Source organism: Saccopteryx leptura, chromosome 3, assembly GCF_036850995.1.
Source record: "Saccopteryx leptura isolate mSacLep1 chromosome 3, mSacLep1_pri_phased_curated, whole genome shotgun sequence".
Lineage (NCBI taxonomy): Eukaryota > Metazoa > Chordata > Mammalia > Chiroptera > Emballonuridae > Saccopteryx > Saccopteryx leptura.
The window spans coordinates 80,460,964-80,480,930 of record NC_089505.1 but is presented as its reverse complement, the minus strand read 5'-3'; the positions used below and the strand labels follow the sequence as shown (position 1 = coordinate 80,480,930).

At 50.6% G+C, this 19,967-nt stretch overlaps 1 protein-coding gene across 3 annotated transcripts; it reads left to right on the top strand.

Moving 5' to 3' along the window:
• Positions 1 to 646: 646 nt before the first annotated feature.
• Positions 647 to 15,411, top strand: TNNT1 (troponin T1, slow skeletal type). 3 transcript variants are annotated; one of them, XM_066374491.1, is made up of 14 exons: positions 647 to 668; positions 1,822 to 1,864; positions 1,974 to 1,990; positions 2,314 to 2,367; positions 2,604 to 2,636; positions 3,472 to 3,493; positions 6,231 to 6,294; positions 7,578 to 7,694; positions 8,305 to 8,382; positions 11,571 to 11,684; positions 11,937 to 12,046; positions 14,418 to 14,508; positions 14,633 to 14,673; positions 15,267 to 15,411. In XM_066374491.1, the coding sequence occupies exons 2-14, from the start codon at positions 1,833 to 1,835 to the stop codon at positions 15,310 to 15,312; spliced, it is 819 nt and encodes a 272-aa protein (XP_066230588.1). In that variant the 5' UTR covers positions 647 to 668; positions 1,822 to 1,832; the 3' UTR covers positions 15,313 to 15,411. The 3 variants fall into 3 exon arrangements, with proteins under 3 accessions (XP_066230588.1, XP_066230590.1, XP_066230589.1); XM_066374493.1 differs by lacking the exons at positions 647 to 668; positions 2,604 to 2,636 and having other exon boundaries at positions 1,725 to 1,864; positions 2,314 to 2,346; XM_066374492.1 differs by lacking the exons at positions 647 to 668; positions 2,604 to 2,636 and having other exon boundaries at positions 1,725 to 1,864.
• The last annotated feature ends 4,556 nt before the right edge of the window (positions 15,412 to 19,967 follow it).

Here is a 19,967-nt window from a genome sequence, read left to right as displayed (position 1 = left end):
GGTTTGGCAGGGAAGGAGGGAGAGATACCAAAAAATGTCCATGTCAGATGGAGGTGTGCGTGGGGGGTGGGGTAAGGTCGTGCCTGACACCCCACCCTGTCCCCTCCCCCAACTCACACCTGCTGCCCAGCATCAGCCCCTGTTGTCACCAGGGTGGAATCCTGGTGGCAGACAAAGGGAGGGGGTGGGGATGGGGAGACAGAAAGATGGGCAGAGACAAAGGAGAGACAGAGGCAGAGAAACTGCTGTGAGAGACGGACACCCAGAGAGACACAGAAAAGGGGACAAGAGCCTTGGAAAGATAAAACGTCCCTTGTACCCCTGTTATCACAAAGCATTCTCCAAGGACCTCTGTGTGCTAAGCCCAGGGACTTCAAAGCAGAGTGCCACATGCCATAGGGAGGTACGGCGGCACGGGCGTGGGGTGGCCTGACCCAGCCGGGGGTTCCTGGGGGGCGCTGATGAGGTGGAGAAGGGGTCTCAGCAGCCAGAGGTGCCTGAACCATTAACGCTGAGCCAGCGTGGGGGCAGGGCCGCCTCTGCTTTGGGACTACTGATTGGGAAAAGGAATTTCTCCCTCCCTCTCCTTGGGCGGGGCTAAGCTCCGCTATAAACTGGGGGTGCTTCAGCTGCCCGGCACGTTCACACCTCTGAAGACCCAGCCTTAGGTAAGGGTCCCCTGTGACACCCCCCGCCCGGGGGAGAGGGTGCGAGATGGAAGGGGTGTGGAGAAGCGGAGGGGCGCGCACGGGTGTGAGGATTTAGGGGTTACGGAGCCTGGGGGTGTGTGTGCTGAGAGTTAGGTGTCCCAGAATAGAATCTTGACATCTCAGAGTCAGGGAAATCTCAGAAATTGGGGGTGTCTAGGCTTGGAGGTCAAACGGTCTGGGTGTTAAGACTGGGGGGTGTGTCTCAAAATCAGGGGGTTCTAGGACTTGAGTACTCAGGATCTGCGGTCCTGAATCAGAGGCGTCAGAAGTTGTAGTGTTGTCATTTGGGTTACCATGTGTTGGGCCTCTGAGTTTGGGCATTCGAATTTGGGGTCTCTTGATCTTGAGGTTTCGGAATTTGGGAGGTGTCCTATTTCAGTCCTGGGGTCTCAGAATCTGGACATGAGGATTTGCTTGTTCATAATAAATTGGGGGGTATTCAGGATTTGTGGGTCTCAGAATTTTGGGGGACTCTTCAGGTGGGCACTTTGGGGCCTGGGGTGTGTGGAGATTGGAGGGGTCTATTTCGGGGTGAGGGTGAGGTCTGTGGACAGACGCTGCTCCTGTGGTGGCCGGCCTCCCCCCTTGGCTCTGGGTGAAGGTGATAGAGACAGGTGGGCAGCTACCCAGCCAGAGGGGAGGAGAGGTAGCTGGCGGTGGAAGAGGGGAACAGGTGCGACTAATTCTTCCAGAAGCCCTCCCCCCCCCCGTCCTAAAGTCCCTTTTTAGAAGATGTCCCCTGTTTTTCTGTCTACGACATCCCCCCCGAAATAGCCCCTGGGGGTGGGGCAGCTATTGTCTTCAGGCCGCTGTCCCTGCTCAAATACCTTCTCCTAATCCGACTCAGATCGGGTTCCCATGGACGTGTCATAAGACAAAAGAGGACAGCTGAGGCTGTGGGGGGGGGAGTGGGGGGGTGCAGCGTTGAAACTGTACCCCGGAACGCACCTCCCAGAGCCTTGTCCTCATACGGCTTAGGAGTCAGACCCCAACCCCTCCTCCCTCGGGCCCAGAACCCCGGCCCCTCCCCCCTCGGGCCCAGCACCCCGCACCGCCATCCCCTCTTCCTCTGGGACTCCACCCCACTCTCCCCGTTCTCTGTGCTCTTCAGGTCGCCCCAGGATGTCGGACACCGAAGAGCAGCAATGTGAGGAGTGAGTAATCCTGACGGGAGACCCGGGGGCCTGGAGAAGTGGGGGATACTCTCCCCCCCTCCCACACATCTAACTCCCTCCCTCTTTCCCTCGCACCCCCGGTCCTCAGGGAGCAGCAGCCGGAAGGTGAGCGGGGGAGGGCGCTGGCATTGCTTGGGGGGCTGGGGTCCCCCCGCGCGCGATCTCACAGGAGGGGCCGGTGCGGAGCTTGCGGGGCAGCCCACGCCGCCCCGACGTCCCGACGCCCGCCCTCCCTGAGGGTTTCCAGCGCGGTTTCCAGCGCAATCTCCGCGCAGCCCGTGGGAAGAGCTCGCTGGGCCCATCTGCAGCTGAGACCCCGATGGGTCCCCCGCCCAGCTGGGACTGGAACCCGGGTCTCTGCTTCCACCCACCCCCGGCCCCCACCCCCAGCTCCTAAAATCTCTCTTCTCCGCCCCCGCCCCGTCCAGAAGAGGAGGAGGCCGCAGGGGAGGAGGAGGAAGGTGAGGCCCAGGACTCCGCAGGTTAGTGCTGGACGCGGGGGTCCGGCGGGGCCGAGGCCAGGGAGGGGTGAGGACCATCGTCCAGGGGACAGGGGAGGGGAGGCTGGGTTGGAGGGGCTCCCAATGGCCTGGGTTTCAGTTCCTTTAACAGCTTCTCCCCTCTCTCCCCTCTCCCCCCTCCCGCACCCGGAGTGACCGCTTCTCCCCTTCCTGCACCCCCTCCGCAAATCCTCGCTTTTCCCCTGCCCGCTCTGCAGCCCCCGAGGAGCCGGAGCCGGCAGCAGAGCGAGGTAACTGTGGCTGCTTCGCTTCCTGAGAACGATTTCGGGGGTTCCCCTAACCCCCCGATATTCTCGGTACCCTGACCTCCATCCACGGGGACTCCCGCCCCCGGCCCGGTCCTTTTAAGCCCCGGAGAGTCCGCTCGCCCTCTGGTGGCCGCGAAGGGAAATCGCCTCGCAGTGGCTTTAATAACTTTCCCTTCCTTCTTAAAGGGACCGACACCCAAGCCTTCTTTCCCCAGTCTGGAGGAATATTTATAGAAGGGTTGGATGTTTGCGGAGAGACACCCTCGCTCCCATTTTCGCCCCCAACCCTGTCTGTTATGTTTCCCCTCCATATACATTCAAAGGTTGGGGCCTGGGTTGCAAAGGGACTGGCGCTGGGAGTCTGGACTCCTGTGTCCCCAGGGGCAGGGGACCCGGGACACAACTCCTTGGTCACCAGACAAAGAGAGCACTGCTAGGTCTTGATGTAGGAAGGCAGGAGTTTAAAGTTTTTCCTAGCTGCATTTAAAAAGGGGTTTGCCCTGACCAGGTAGCTCTGGGTGTGTAATGGAGTGGGGGGAGGGGAGTCTGGGCTTTGAATCTCTGGGTTCCCAGAAAAGTGGGAGGGGGTCCCCACACCAGTTCTGAATGTATATCTGATGCGTGTGACCCTCTCCCTTCTCTATGGCTATCCTGATTTTCCTTCTCCCTCTTTCTTCTCCCATGCTCTCCCCCACCCCTGAAGAGCAGCTGGAGGAGGGATCTGGGTTCCGGGGGGCCAAAACTGGGGGTGGGGGGCTCTTTCCTCATTCCCCCTCCATGAACTCTGTCTAATTATCTCTTTGTATCCTCCCCCCAGAAGAGGAACGCCCCAAACCAAGGTGAGATCCTCGGGGGTTGTTGGATCCAAATCACATCCTCCTAAGTGTGTCCCCCACATCCAGAGATAGGGTGCAAAGAAGGCAGAGAAAGACAGTGGAAACACTGAAGATTGAAGCAGAGAGCAGGACAGTCAGGGATGCCTTCTTTAGCAAATGTTTCTGGAGAACTTCCCACAGTGCCTGGAGGGTCAGAGCCTGTCTGTTTTGCTGGTGAAACAAACCCAGATAGGGTGTAGTAGCACAGATTGGAGCTCTACATTTGTCCTAGGCAATCCAGGAAGGCTTCCCAGGGAAGGTGGTACCCAGCTAGCTGAAGGAGGTGGAAAAAGATTGTAGCTGAGAAAGCAGTGCGGTGTGTGTAAAGTCCAGTGGCTGATCTAGACCAGGGAGTGGAGGCAGACACAGGCCATTCTGGTGATGAGGAGCCTAACCTAAGGGGAGGGGGTCCTGGAGGAGGAGACATTGGGCAAATGCTTGGAGACGCAAGGAGGCAGCCATCTGAGCATGAGAAAGGACCCAGAAGAAGAAATTCTCTGGGCCTGTGTGGGGGGTGGTGCGAATTTCAGAGTGTAGGGTACCACAAAGGAGCAGGGCCGTGAAGGTCAGGGCACTGGGGAGTCATGAAATGGTTTTATTTTTTATTTTTTTAAAATTATTTATTTAGCCTGACCTGTGGTGGCGCAGTGGATAAAGCGTCGACCTGGAAATGCTGAGGTCACCGGTTCGAAACCCTGGGCTTGCCTGGTCAAGGCACATATGGGAAGTTGATGCTTCCAGCTCCTCCCCCCTGTCTCTCTCTCTCTCTCTCTCTCTCTCTCTCCTCTCTAAAATGAATAAATAAAATAAAAATTAAAAAAATTAAGGGATATTTAAAAAATAAATATAAAGTGATAAAAAAAATTAAGAAAAATTATTTATTTATTTTACAGAGACACAGAGAGAGAGTCAGAGAGAGGGACAGATAAGGACAGACAGGAACGGAGAGAGATGAGAAGCATCAATCATCAGTTTTTCATTGCAACACCTTAGTTGTTCACTGATTGTTTTCTCATATGTGCCTTGACTGCGGGCCTTCAGCAGACCGAGTAACCCCTTGCTCGAGCCAGCAACCTCGGGTCCAAGCTGGTGAGCTTTGCTCAAACCAGATGAGCCCGCACTTAAGCTAGCAACCTCGAGGTCTTGAACCTGGGTCCTCCGCATCTCAGTCTGACACTCTATCTACTGCGCCACTGCCTGGTCAGGCATGAAATGGTTTTAAGTAGAGGAGGCAAAGGGCCAGATCTGGATGAGAGAGTACAGATGTAGTGATCTGGGTTAGGAGGAAAGGCCTCAGGGATAAAGTGTATCAGGGGAAGGGCACTGCTGGCAGAGTGAGCAGCATGTGCAAAGGTCCTGGGGCACAAAAAGCACAGGACATGGTCAGGAAACCATGAAATGTGGGGTATCTTAGTGGGGACATGAGACGCTGGAGAAACTGACTGGAGCTTTAGTGGAGAGTCTGGGTTGCAGACAGAATTGACGCACCCTTGGTTGGATGATAATCAAGGTTGAAATTACAGGGTGAATGACATTGATTATTAGAGTGTCCTATGAGTGAGTAAAAGAGAGGGACAAGGAGACAGAGATGGGACAGCCAGAGAAGTAGGAAGCAAGTCTGGAGGAGGTGCCTGGTCTCTCAGAAACCAAAGAAAGAGAAAAGATGAAGGGCTGACACCCCCCTCCCCCTCAGGCCTGCCCAATACAAATGTATTGGAAGCAGGCATGTAACTTTTTCCCTGTATTTCTTTTCTTTCTTTTTTAAATTTTTTGGTCATGTAACAATTATTTTTCAAAAAGACTTTATTTATCGATTCTAGAGCAAGGAGAGAGGGAAAGAGAGAGAGAGAAAGGCTGGGAGGGGAGCGGGAAACATCCTAGTTACTTCTAGTATGTGCCTTGACCAGGCAAGCCCAGGGTTTTGAACTGGCGACCTCAGTGTTCCAGGCTGATACTTCTATCCATTGTGCCACCACAGGTCAGGCAAGTTTAAAGTTTTTCCTAGCCACATTTGAAAAAGTAAGGCAAACCCTGACCAGGTAGAGCATTGTCCTATCAATACACCAAGGTTGCAGGTTCGATCCCCAGTCAGGACACATACAAAAATCAATCAATAAATGCATAAATAAGTGGATCAAGAGACCCATGTTTCTCTCTCCCTTCCTCTTTCTCTCTAAAAAACAATCAATAAAAAATTTACAAACAGGCCTGACCTGTGGTGGCGCAGTGGGTAAAGTGTTGACCTGGAAACGCTAAGGTCGCTGGTTCAAACCCCTGGGCTTGCCTGGTCAATACACATATGGGAGTTGATGCCTCCTGCTCCTCCCCACCTCTTTGTCTCTCTCTCTCTCTCCTCTCTCTCTCTAAAAATAATAAAAAATTAAAAAGTAAGACAAAACATGTAGAACTAATTTTAACATCATAGTTTGTTCTACCGGTGCTATCTGAAATTTCATCATTTCAATACGCAATGAACATAAAATGTAAGCTATTTTAGATGATGATGATGATGATGATGATGATGATGATTTTGACCAAGTCTTGAAACTCAGGTGTGTGTTTCACTGACTGTCCCTCTCGATTGGGACCAGGCACTTCTCAGGTGCTCAGAACCGCCTTTGGCTGATGGCCACCACACTCACTAGTATGGCCGGGAGTGTCAGGGACCTTATTTCACACACTTTCTCTTCTGCCCACTCAGCCGCCCTGTGGTGCCTCCATTGATCCCCCCAAAGATCCCGGAAGGGGAACGTGTGGACTTCGATGTAAGTAACAGACTTCCCGCCCTCCCTGAAACACCAGGAGCCAGGAGTGTTGTTGCCTTCATGCAAATTAGGAAAAGGTGTCTCCTTCTGCCTCTTTTTTTTTTTTTTAAGATTTTATTAATTGAATTTTACCAAGAGAGGAGAGAGAGGGACAGGAAGCAAGAAGCAGCAACTTCTAGTTGCTTCACTTTAGTTGTTCATTGCTTGCTTGTCATATGTGGCTTGACTGGGTAAGGCCAGGGTTTAGAACCATGACCTCAGCCCCACAGTTTGATGCTCTATCCACCGTGCGCCACCATTGGCCAGGCTCTGCCTCCTTATTTATTTATTATTATTATTTCCTAATTTATATTTTTCTGCCTCCTTTTTAAAAAATCACTTTTTATTTTACAGGTACAGCTGACATAGAATATTATATTAGTTTCAGGTGTGCAAACCAGTGACAGAGAGTCAGAGAGAGTGACAGATAGGGACAGACAGCAGGAAGGGAAAGAGATGAAGAAGCATCAATTCTTTGTTGCGGCACCTTAGTTGTTCATTGGTTGCTTTCTCATATGTAACTTGACCCCAGGGGCTACAGCACAGCAAGTGACCCCTTGCTCAAGCCAGTGACCTTGAGCATCAAGCCAGAGACCATGGGGTCATATCTTTGATGCCACACTCATGTCAGCCACCCCTCGCTCAAGCTGGTGAGCCCTTGCTCAAGCCAGCGACCTCAGGGTTTCGAACCTGGGTCCTCCGCATTCCAGTCCGATGCTCTATCTGTTGCAGCACCACCTGGTCAGGCAGTTATAAGAATATTATTGGCCTGACCTGTGGTGGCGCAGTGGATAAAGCGTCAACCTGGAAACACTGAGGTTACAAGTTCAAAACCCTGGCTAGCCTGGTCAAGGCACATATGGGAGTTGATGCTTCCTGCTCCTCCCCCTTCTCTCTCTCTCACTATCTCCCCCCTCCTCTCTAAAATAAATAAATAAAAATTAAAAAAAAAAAAAAAGAATATTATTGACTGAATTCCCTGTGCTGTACTTTACATCCCTGTGACTATTTTGTAACTACCAACTCTTCATTTACCTTTATCGCCCATCCATTCGGCCTTCTTTTGGAATTATTGATACATCCTAATAGCCAAGTAGGGTCAGAACACGATGCTTTGCTGCCACCTGCTGGACATTTAGTCAACTGTCAAACCCACCGATTTCTGCCCGGAGGGGCTCCCGCTCCTGAGGTCTCAGCACGGCGCTGCTAGGGAATGACCGGGACTCCCACTCCATGTCCTGCAGGACATCTACCGGAAGCGCATGGAGAAAGACCTGCTGGAGTTGCAGACGCTCATTGACGTGCACTTTGAGCAGCGCAAGAAGGAGGAAGAGGAGCTCGTGGCGCTGAAAGAGCGCATTGTGAGTTGAGGGAAGTGGGGCTTCCTAAATTCGTTCAGTGCCATCCTTTGGGTCTTGGAAGATAATGAAGAAAATAGTTATTTTTCTTTTTTTTGTATTTTCCTGAAGTGAGAAGCAGGGAGGCAGAGAGACAGACTCCTACATGTGCCTGACTGGGATCCACCCGGCATGCCCACCAGGGGGCGATGCTCTGCCCATCTGGGGCATTGCTCCATTGCAACCGGAGCCATTCTAGCACCTGAGGCAGAGGCCATGGGTCCATCCTCAGTGCCCCGGCAAACTTTGCTCCAATGGGGCCTTGGTTGCCGGAGGGGAAGAGAGAGGAAGGAGAGGGGGAAGGGTGGAGTAGCAGATGGGTGCTTCTCCTGTGTGCCCTGACCGTAAATTGAACCCAGGACTTCTACACACCAGGCCAATGCTCTACCATTTAGCCAACCGGCAGGACGAGAAAATAGTTCTTATCCAGTACAGACCCGAGGCTGAAACTTTCTGAAATGAGCCCAAGTCTAGCCACTCTCAAACTTGTGCATTTTTTGCTTTGGATCTCGTCTGGGATGGGCTGACGGATAGGTGGTGGTATTTACACTCCTCATTCTTCTCTGTTTCCCAGGAGCGGCGCCGGGCGGAGAGAGCTCAACAGCAACGCTGCAGAACCGAGAAGGAGCGTGAGCGGCAGGCCAAGATGGCGGTGGGTACCTTTCTCCTGTGGGAGCCTGAACTTTTTTTATTTTTAGTTGATTTTTAGAAAGAGAGGAAGGGAAGAACACACACACACACACACACACACACACACACACACACACAGAGAAACATCTTCTTGTTCTACTTATTCATGTCATCATTGATTGATTCTCGTATGTGCCCTGACCCGGCATCGAACCTGCAACCTTGGTGTGTAGCGACAATGCTGTGACCAACTGAGCTACCCGGCCAGGGCCCTGAATGTTACTTCTTGCATTGGACACTCTATTTTTTATTCATGATATTCTCTATGATCCGTCCCCCTCCCAAAAAAAAAAGTTCTCGTGCTGTATTGTGCAAGGATCTTTCTGTTGGAAGGGATAACCACCCCAACTCAAGTGGGATTCAGCAGAAAGAGAATTTTATTGGCTTGTCTAACACAACATCCAGCGTGTGTCTTGCTTCAGGCATGGCTGGATCAAGTGACTCAAATAATATCGCAAAGACTCAGCTTCTCTCTTCCTACCCCTTGGCCCATCTTGCTGCGGGCACTGAGGTGACCAGCCTCACCTCTGTTTGCCTGACCTTTCTCTGGTCTGAGCCCTAAAAATCCTGCCTCCTGTGTGTCCCAGGCTAACCAGAATTGTTCACCTGGCCATAGTTGGGGGGGGGCGGTTTGAATGCACTCATCCCTTTTTGGGCTTGCAGTGACATCAAGAAAGTGCCCACTGGGACCACTTTGAAGGAACAGGGGTGTGGTGGCATGGTAGGCAGAATAAAGACGTCCCAAAGATGTTCACATCCTAATTCCTGGAGTCTGCCATTGTGGTTTCTTATACAGAAGAAGAGACTGGGCAGATGTGGTTCAAGGCTTTGAGACAGGAGAGTGCTCTTGGATTATCCAGGCGAGCCCAGTGTCATCACACAGGTCCTTGTAAGAGAGAGTCAAGAGAGTCAGAGGTATTTGAAGATGGAGGAAGGGGTCAAAGCGAAGGGATGCAGGCAGCTCCTAGAATCTGGGAAAGGTCCTTGCTGGAGCCTCCAGGAAACCAGCTCTGTTCACGCCTTGGTTTTAGCCAGCAAAACCTGTGTCTAACTTCTACGCTGCACAACTGTAAGATAATAAATCTGTATTATTTTTTTAAAGACTTTATTTACTCATTTTAGACAGGAGAGAGAGAGAGAGAGAGAGAGAGAGAGAGAGAGAGAGAAGGGAGGAGCAGGAAGCATCAACTCCCATATGTGCCTTGACCAGGCAAGCCCAGGGTTTTGAACCGGCGACCTCAGCATTCCAGGTCGACGCTTTATCCACTGTGCCACCACAGGTCGGGCTGTATTATTTTTAAAAAGTCTTTTGTGCCTGACCAGGCCATGGCACAGTGGATAGAGCATCAGCCTGGAATGCTGAGGACCCAGGTTGGAAAAAAACCCAAGGTCACCGGCTTGAGCGCGGGGTCGCCAGCTTAAGCGTGGGATCATAGACCTGACCCCATGATTGCTGGCTGGAGCCCAAGGTCACTGGCTTGAACAAAGGGGTCACTGGCTTGGTCGGAACCCCCCCCCCCAATCAGGGCACATATGAGAAAGCAATCAATGAACCACTAAGATGCCACAATGAAGACTTGATGCTTCTCATCTCTCTCCTTTCTTTTTTTTTTTTTTTTTTTTTCATTTTTCTGAAGCTGGAAACGGGGATAGACAGTCAGACAGACTCCCACATGCGCCCGACCGGGATCCACCCGGCACGCCCATCAGGGGCGGTGCTCTGCCCCCCAGGGGGCGATGCTCTGCCCATCCTGGGCGTCGCCATATTGCGACCAGAGCCACTCTAGCGCCTGAGGCAGAGGCCACAGAGCCATGCCCAGCGCCCGGGCCATCTTTTGCTCCAATGGAGCCTTGGCTGCGGGAGGGGAAGAGAGAGACAGAGAGGAAAGCACGGCGGAGGGGTGGAGAAGCAGATGGGCGCTTCTCCTATGTGCCCTGGCCGGGAATCGAACCCGGGTCCTCCGCACGCTAGGCCGACGCTCTACCGCTGAGCCAACCGGCCAGGGCTCTCTCTCCTTTCTTGTCTGTCTGTCCCCCCCAAAAAATATTTTGTCTATTTACAGTTGACATTTCCTATTATATTAGTGTCAGGCATACAGCACAATACTTAGACATTTATGTAAATTAAGAAGTGACCCTGCCCCCCTCCCCATAAGTCTAGTACCCACCTGGTGAATTTGTGTCATTTCAAGCAGCTAAGTTTGCAAATTACAGCACTATGGGAAGCTAACTCAGGTGAGGAATGCTGGGTGTGCAAAAACCAGGAAGCCCACCTCACTGGCCCTCACAGTGGGGAGGGGGCTTGGTCTGAAACATGCAGGATGCACATTCTGGTAAGGCTATCAGCCTCTGTAGTGCCTCAGTCCCCCCACTGCCATCACCAGTTACTCTCCTTGGCCCTCTGAGGACAGTCATATTTGTCTCATGAGACTAAGGGAGACTAAGGCCCAGAGAGGGTGAGTAAGTGTGCTGAGGTCACACAGCCAAGTTCACCATTGGCCATTGCATGCTGAAGGGATGCAGGAGAAGCAAACACATCCCTCTCCCATTTGAATTTTGCTAGAGGGAGGAGTCCCAAGGCCCACAGAGACAGAGGGACTGGCAGGTGCTCACACAGACAGGCTTGAAGGAACTGAGGGGACTTCTGCACATTTTGCCTGCTTTCATATTGACTTGTCTCTCATCATTGGATCTGAGCTCCATCTCCCACATCTCACTCTCAGGCCCTCTCATGCCACACAGTGGGGAGCAGGCCTTAGGTATTTTTTTTAATTAAGTGAGTGGTGGGGAAGCAGAGAGACAGACTCCTACATGTGCCCCGACCAGGATCCACCTGGCTTGCCCACTAGGGGGTGATACTCTGCCCATCTGGAGTTGCTCTGTTGTTTGGCAACTGAGCTATTTTTAGTGCCTGAGGTGAGGCCATGGAGCCATCCTCAGCGCCTGGGCCAACTTGCTTGAACTATTTGAGTTATGGCTGCAGAAGAAGAGGAAAAAGAGGAGGAAGGGGGTGGAGAAGCAGATGCGCGCTGCTTCTGTGTGCTCTGACCGGGAATTGAACCCAGGACTTCCACATGCCAGGTTGACGTTCTACCGCTGTGCCCACCGGCCAGGGCCAGGCATTTGGGTTTAACCTTTTTTTGCTCACAGGAGGAGAGGATGCGGAAGGAAGAGGAAGAGGCCAAGAAGCGGGCTGAGGATGATGCCAAAAAGAAGAAGGTTCTGTCCAACATGGGGGCCCATTTTGGGGGTTACCTGGTCAAGGTGAGTTCAACTGGCTGGGGACTTAGTTCTAGGTTTTCAGGGGGGAGGCAAGTGAGAGCTCAGACTTCTGGTTCCAGGGAGGAGGGGCTGGGGGTATAAACTCCTGGGTCTGAGGGAGGAGGGGCCAGGGTCTTAGGTACCTGATGTCCTCAGAGAGATGGTGGCCTGGACCGCAGATCCCTGGGTCCTGATGTGGGGAGCTATCGGGAGGATTTGTACCCCAACTAAAGATGTCCCCTTCCCATTCCTCAGGCAGAACTAAAGCGGGGTAAGCGCCAGACTGGGCGGGAGATGAAACTTCGCATCCTCTCTGAACGTAAAAAGCCTCTGAACATCGACAACATGGGAGAGGACAAGCTCCGGTAGGTGGGGAGGGGCCTGAGTATGAGACCAGGCGATAAGGGGTCCTCATCCAGATCTGGGTGGGCAGAAGCCCTGGTCCTGTGTGACTTAGGGAAAGTATCTCCACCTCTCTGGGCCCCTGTCACCTTCTCTGTGAAACATGTCACTGATAGAGGACTCACTCTTTGTGGATAGCAAGCTCCCTGAGTAAAGGTCAGCAACATAATAAAATTTCACACCTATTATTTTGTCCTACAACAGCTCAATGCAGTAGTCTTTTATCAGTTAAGAATAAATTTGGAGCCTGACCAGGTGGTGGCACAGTGGATAGAGCGTCGGACTGGGTGCAGAGGATCCAGGTTCGAAACCCTGAGGTCACTGGCTTGAGCATGGGCTCACCAGCTTGAGCGTGGGGTTGCCAGCTTGAGCGTGGGATCATAGACATGACCCCATGGTCACTGGCTTGAGCCCAAAGGTCACTGGCTTGAAGCTCAAGGTTGCTGGCTTGAGCAAGGGGTCACTAGGTCTGCTGTAGCCCCCCACCCTGGTCAAGGCACATATGAGAAAGCAATCAATGAACAACTAAGGTGCCACAACAAAGACTTGATGCTTCTCATTTCTCTGCCTTCCTGTCTGTCTGTCCCTCTCTCTGTCTCTCTCTCTGTCTCTGACACACACACACACACGCAAAAGAATAAATTTGGATCCCCACTCAGAGCATATACAAGAACAACAGCTTGATGTTCTTGTCTCTATCTCTCTCTTCCTGCCTCTGCCTCTCTGTGTAAAAAACAAATAAACAAAAAGAACCAATTTGGCGTCTAGTAACTGAGGTCTGACTATATAGCAACTTAAATACAGAGCTCTTTTTTTCACATCAAAGAAATCTGTAGTCCAATGCTTCTATGGAAACTCTACAAAATCGTTAGAGACCCAGACTCCTATTTTTCTTCTCTACCACTTTTAGCACAGTATTTCCATCCTCAAAATCACCTTGAGGTCCAGAACGGCTGCTGGAGTTGCAGCCATCCCATCCAAGTAGCAGAAAGAAGTTACAAGGGAAGAGCCACAAAAACTTTCTTGGAAGCCCCATCCAATGACTTCCGTTCATCCCACTGACCACCCCTTCCTGCAAGGAAGGTCAGGAAGAGTGGCTTTCTAACACGGATTATTACAAAAAGTTCTGCTTCTCTGTTTTGTTTGTTCTTAATTTCCCCCCCATTGATTTGAGAGAGAAAAAAGAGAGGAAAAGAGAGAGAGAGAAGCATCAACTCATTTTTCCACTTAGTTGTGCACTTGTTGAGTTTTTCTGATACGTGCCTGGACAGGGGCTTGAACCAGAGACCTTGGCATCGAGCCAGTGTCCTTGGTATCCAGCTGGCTACCCAGGGATCGAACTGGTGACCTCAGCACTCTGGGATGATGCTGTAGCCTCTGTGTCATTGGCCAGGGCTTTTCCTCCTCCTCCTCCTCCTCCTCCTCCTCCTGTTCTCCTCCTCCTCCTCCTCCTCCTTCTTCTTCTTTTGTATTTTTCTGAAGCGAGAAGAGGGGAGGCAGAGAGACAGACTCCCGCATGCGCCCAACCGGGATCTATCCGGCATGCCCACCAGGGGGCGATGCTCTGCCCATCTGGGGCGTTGCTCTGCTGCAACTGGAGCCATTCTAGAGCCTGAAGTGAAAGCCATGGAGCCATCCTCAGCACCTGGGCCAACTTTGCTCCAATGGAGCCTTGGCTGCAGGAGGAGAAGGAAGAGATAGAGAGGAAGGAGAGGGGGAAGGGTGTAGAAGCAGATGGGTGCTTCTCCTGTGTGCCCTGACCGGAAATCGAACCCAGGACTTTCACACACTGGGGTGATGCTCTACTGCTGAGCTAACCGGCCAGGACCTTTTCTTCTTATTTTATTTTTTATTCTTTACAAGAAGTTTTGTAGAAACAGTCTAAGGAGAAAAGGAATAAGGGATATTGGGTGGGCAACCAACCATCTCTTTCACAGTTTTATTTTTACTTTCTTTTTTCTTTTTTGGAGTGGGAGACAGGATCCTAGGGAACGTCACTTGGCCATAGTCACCAACCAGAGAGTTGAAGAACTGGGACTGAACTAGGGTTTTCTGACTCCGGAGCCTGGGTCCTTAATGATGACCTTGTTCTCACTTAAGAGAATATGAATCTCTATTCTGGGTCGGGAGAGAGCAGGCAGAGATTTTAAAATCCTTTGCTTCCATTCACATTGAATATTTCCACTTCAACTATTAACAAAACGGCAACAAGAACAGCAAACTCAGAGTCACGCTGTGTGGCTTTGGAGAGTTCCCTCAACCTCTCTGAGCCTTGGGCGTGGCCAGCCAGCCCCACCCCCTTCCCATCCATGACGGCCCTGTCTGCCCTGCCAGGGAGAAGGCCCAGGAACTATCCGACTGGATCCAACAGCTGGAGTCCGAGAAATTTGACCTGATGGAGAAGATGAAAATGCAGAAATACGAGGTGAGACCCACCTCTGCGGGGGACCTCTGCTGGGCTGGGACAGGGCAAGGCAGGGCAGGGCAGGGCAGGGTGATGGCTCTGTCCCCAGTGGTCCCAGCATTTTCCTCCCACCTGCCCCCTGCAGATCAATGTGCTCTACAATCGTATCAGCCACGCCCAGAAGTTGTAAGTGTGACCCTCTGACTCTTGGGGTCTTTCCTTCCTTTCCCGAGCCCCCTTCACTCCCTTTTGGTGTCTGTCCCTTTCTCTCTCTTTGTCCCTCATTCTCTGTCATTTCTCTCTGCTCTCTGTCTCTCTCCTGGGGTCTCAGTCAGCATCCCCTTATCCCGCTAAGTCACTGGTTCTCAAGCATGGGGAGGGGGGCGGTCATCTTGCCTGCCAGGGGACAAATGGGGCAAAAGTCTGGAACATTTTTGGTTGTCACAACAGCACGGGTGCTCCTGGCATCTAGTGAGGGAGGCTAGGGACCGCTGCTCAACAGTACAGTGCCAAGAAAAGCACCCCAGAGCAAAGAGACTCGGCCTCAAATGCTGTAAATGTCACCCATGTGCACGCCTGTGAACACCCTAACTAGGCACAGACACCGGCACTGGGCTCTTTGACCATGAACCACACCCCCTGAGTCAGTGAACCCGCATGACAACGCATTTGTCCGCCTCTTCCTCAGGGAGTGAAGGGTGGGTATTTGGGGGAGAGAGGCGTCTCACCTCAGAGGTCTGGGATACCCTCCCTCCTGAGACACCCTCCTTCTCCTCCAGCCGGAAGGGGGCCGGAAAGGGCCGCGTTGGAGGCCGCTGGAAGTGAGGACAGGGCCATGGCCCAACCCCAAGGCACCCGGAGCCATTGCACTGCTTGTCTTCTCTGTATCTTAAAATAAATGCTCCGCCTGCTGGCACCTGCTGAGGTGATTGTTATTTCTTTTTATTTAAATTGATTTGAGAGAGAGAGAGAGAGAGAAGAAATTGGTTTTTTATTTCACTTACTTATGCATTTATTGGTTGGTTGATTCTTGTCTGTTCTCTGATGGGGAATGGAACCAGCAAACCATGGTGTATGTAGGTCAGGGGTCGGGAACCTATGGCTCGGGATCCAGATGTGGCTCTTTTGATGGCTGCATCTGGCTTGCAGACAGATCTTTAATAAAAAAAATAATAACATTAAAAATATAAAACATTCTCATATATTACAATCCATTCATTTCCTACCGCTCATGTTCATGATGGCGGGTGGCTGGAGCCAATCACAGCTGTCCTCCGGGACAACACCAAATTTTTATTGGATAATGCCTAACGTACACAGGTCATTGTATGGCTCTCATGGAATTACATTTTAAAATATGTGGCGTTTATGGCTCTCTCAGCCAAAAAGGTTCCCGACCCCTGGTGTATGGTGATGACATATACTCTAACCAACTGAGCTACCGGCCAGGGCAAGGTCCTTATTAATTACCATTAACATGCAGACAGTCTCTCATGGTTAATTGACATATTACCACCAACTTCTGTTTGGAGAATCCTTATATACTGCTCACAAAGATTAGGGAATATTTCAAAATGAATATGAAGCAATAAAACAATAAGCATTTGATTGTTTGTAATTAAACAAGAACATCAGAAAAGCAAACGACAGCCTGACCAGTGGTGGCACAGTGGATAGAGGGTTGGACTGGAACATGAAGGACTCAGATTTGAAACCCCGAGGTCGCTGGCTTGAGTGCGGGGTTACTGGCTTGAGCATGGGATCATAGACATGACCCCATGGTCACTGGCAGGAGCCCAAAGGTCTCTGGCTTGAAGCCCAAGGTTGCTGGCTCGAGCAAGGGGTCACTCAGTCTGCTGTAGCCCCCTGGTCAAAGCACATATGAGAAAGCAATAAGTGAACAACTAAGGTACCACAATGAAGAACTGATGCTTCTCATCTCTCTCCCCCTTCCTGTCTGTCTGCCCCTATCTGTCCCTCTCTCTGTCTCTGTCTCAGTCACAAAAAAAGGAAAGAAAAGCAAACAAGTCAAAGAAAGGTGTTGATTATACAAATGAGATGGAAAACCAACTTTTATTTCATTGGTGAAAATGCATTATACAAAAGGCTGAACGTACTGGAGTATCTGCACGTTCCCTGAACCCCTAATTTTTGTGAGCAGTGTATTATCACAATGATATGTAAAGTGAAATGCTCATCTTCGGCTGGTGGGAAGGTAAAATGGGGCGGGGCTTTGGGGAACAGTCCTCAGGTTACTTAAAACGTTAAACACGAGTTACCGGCCCAGCAATTCCACTCCTAGGCGTCTACCCAAGGCAACTGAAAACGTAGGTCCACACCAAGAAAGTGCACACCAACGTGGCAACCACATCATTCACAGTAGCCCAAAAGTAGAGACAGCCCAAGTGTCCGTCACCGATATATGGACACAGTGGAATATTACTCAGGCACAAAAAGAAGCATGGCACAGAATGGATGAACCTCGAGTGATGCTTTAGTGAAAGAAGCCAGACATGGAAGGTCACATGGTGTATGATTCCATTTTTTTTAGAGAGAGAGAGAGAGACAGACAGACAGACAGAAAAGGAGAGAGATAAGCATCAACTCATAGTTGCAACACTTCAGTTGTTTGTTGATTGCTTCTCATATGTGCCTTGACTGGGGAGGGGAGGCTCTAGCTGAGTCCCTTGCTCAATCCAACGACCTTAGGCTCAAGCCAGCGACCATGAGATCATGTTGATGATCCAATGCTGAAGCCGGCGACCCCGCGCTCAAGCCGGCAACCTCAGGGCTTCAAACCTGGGTGCTCAGCATCCCAGGTCGATGCTCTATCCACTGGGCCACCACCGGTCAGGCTGGATGATTCCATTTTTATGAAATATCCAGAAGGCAAATTCACAGAGACAGAGGTTAGATTTGTGCTGCCCAGGGACCGAGGGGAGAAAGGGTTGGGGAGCGGAGGGCTCAAGGGGCTGGTGTTTCTTTTAGGGGGTTGTGAAAATGTTCTGGAATCAGTGAGTCACACACCTTTGTGAATATACTAAAGAACTGCTGAGTTGGACACTTCAAAACGGTAAAAAATTTTGGTATGTGCGTTGTATCTGATTTTAGAAATGCAAAACCAAAGCCTGACAAAAATATGTTTACAAATTTGCCCATGGGAAGATCAGTTGAGTCGCAAATGAATGCCTGTCACTTGCCATGCTGCCTTTCTGACTTTCAGAATAGGACTTACAGTGGTAAGCAGGTCCGTCTGGCTACTGGGCCCCAAATGCCAAATTACAGTGCTCAAGCAAGATAGTTGAGTTCCCTTACATGTAAGAGTCTGAACTTAGATGGGGGCTCTGTTCAGTGAAGTGTTCCAGGTCTGGGCTCCTTTATCTGTGAGACAACATTGTCCAAGGGGTAAGTGTTGTGGACTAAAGGTCTGTGTCCCCCTAGATCCATCAGTTGACGCCCTACCCAGCCTGATTGGTGTTTGGAGGTAGGACCTTTGGGAGGTGCTTAGGATTTCTGAGGTCTTGAGTGTGGGGTCCCCATGGTGGGATTAGGGCTTTATATTATTTATTTATTTTTTAAATTTTTATTTTGGTATTTTTCTGAAGTGAGAAGTGGGGAGGCAGAGAGACAGACTCCTGTATGTGCCCGACCGGGATCCACCTGGCATGCGCACTAGGAGGCGATGCTCTGCCCATCTGGGGCATTGCTCCATTGCAACCAGAGCCATTCTAGCGCCTGAGATGGAGGCCATGAAGCCATCCTCAGTGCCTGGGCTAACTTTGTTCCAGTGGAGCCTTGGCTGTGGGAGGGGAAGAGAGAGATAGAAAGGAAGGAGAGGGGGAAGGATGGAGAAGCAGATGGGTACTTCTCCTGTGTGCCCTGATGGGAAATTGAACCCAGGACTTCCACACGCATGGGCTGATGCTCTACCACTGTGCCAACTGGCCAGGGCTATGGCTTTTTAGAAGAGGAAGAGACAAAGGCTTTCTCCACCGTGTGAGGATACAGCAAGAAAGTGGTTGTCTACAAGCCAGGAGGAGGGTTCTCACTGGAACTCCCCCCCCCCATGCTGGCACCCTAATCTCAGACTTCTGGCCTCTAGAACAGTGGGAAAGAAATATTTGTTGTTTTGTCATAGCAGCCTGCAGTTGACTAAGACAATAAGTGATCCACCAGCCTCTACAAACAGGTCAGTGGTGGGGTGTCTTTCGCAATATATTTTTCTCTTAAATGTAAAAGGCTCTTTTGTGCACATAAGGCTTCCAAGGACAGTGTTTAAAAGAAGTCAGAACTGACTTACAGTGTGCTTAGCCCTGTTCCCACACCAGAGAGGAGAGTAAACCGGGCACTAGGGGAATGTTTTCATTTCAGCCCTCTATCTGAACCATCTTTATGATGCAGACCAGCATTTGGTTTTCTGCCTGTTGCAGTAGAAGAGGGAACATCTTTTTCTTTTTTCTTTTTATCATGCTGAGGTTATTTTCACCAGCAGTGAGGAGAGCCCACAGCTCCAAAGTCAACCATTGAAATTCTAGGATTAGCACTGAGAGAAAATAGGACTGAGAGGTGAAAAAACTTTCACCATGGAAAAGAAAAGAGCAGAAGAGAATTTTAACAAGTAAGACAATGCCTGGACACAGCCAACGTCTTCTACCTATCAAATACTTTATGTCTGCTGTCTCAACAACTCCAGAGATGAACTTACTGGGCCCAAGTCCCAGAGCTAGGAAAGGGACAGAGACATGATTCAAACCCAGGACTGCCTAAACCACAGCTGGAAATCTTTTAAAATTTTTATATATTTATTTATTTTAGCGAGGAGAGGGAGAGAGGGAGAGAAGTGGGGGAAGAGCAGGAAGCATCAACTCCCATATGTTCCCTGACCAGGTAAGCCCAGGGTTTTGAACTGGCAACCTCAGCAATCCATTGCACCACCACAGGTCAGGTGGGAATTCTTAACCATCGCAATAGAATAGAATTTTTAATATAGAAGGTAAAGTTAATGTGAAGATTGCTAACAGAGTTCACGGTGGGAGCACATCCTACAGTTCCTTCTGTGGTGTGGGCCAATACCCCAAATTCTGTCTCCCACAAATAAATGATCACAGTCACAAAAATACACCAAAGCTTACTGACACCAAAAACAGAAGCTTCCATAAATAGCAAACAGCCAGCCACAGACACAATTCAAAACGCACGCAATTATAATGTGTCACAGTACGCGTAGGTACGTAAACACACATAACAACATACGGATGATTTACTGCCTGCCTGTCCTTTAAGTTCCCTGAAGAAGAATGTTGGCGGATAGCGATGGAAAGTGTGGAGACGAGGACTACAAATCCCAAGAGCCACCACCGGGACAGTTAACCTCCTTGCATCTATGTCGGTGCTCCCAAAGCATCATGGGGTTTGTAGTTTATGTCTTTACACAGGCCCAAGGACTTCGAAGTGGGTGGAGTCTGTTGCCTCCTTCCGGA

Bases quoted from the DNA above. Each gene is read 5' to 3' on its own strand.
- TNNT1 (XM_066374491.1), top strand. From the start codon at position 1,833: ATGTCGGACACCGAAGAGCAGCAATGTGAGGA. The intron at 2,637-3,471 runs GTAACTGTGGCT...TCCTCCCCCCAG, and splicing joins GGAGCCGGCAGCAGAGCGAG to AAGAGGAACGCCCCAAACCA. The intron at 14,674-15,266 runs GTAAGTGTGACC...CTTCTCCTCCAG, and splicing joins ATCAGCCACGCCCAGAAGTT to CCGGAAGGGGGCCGGAAAGG.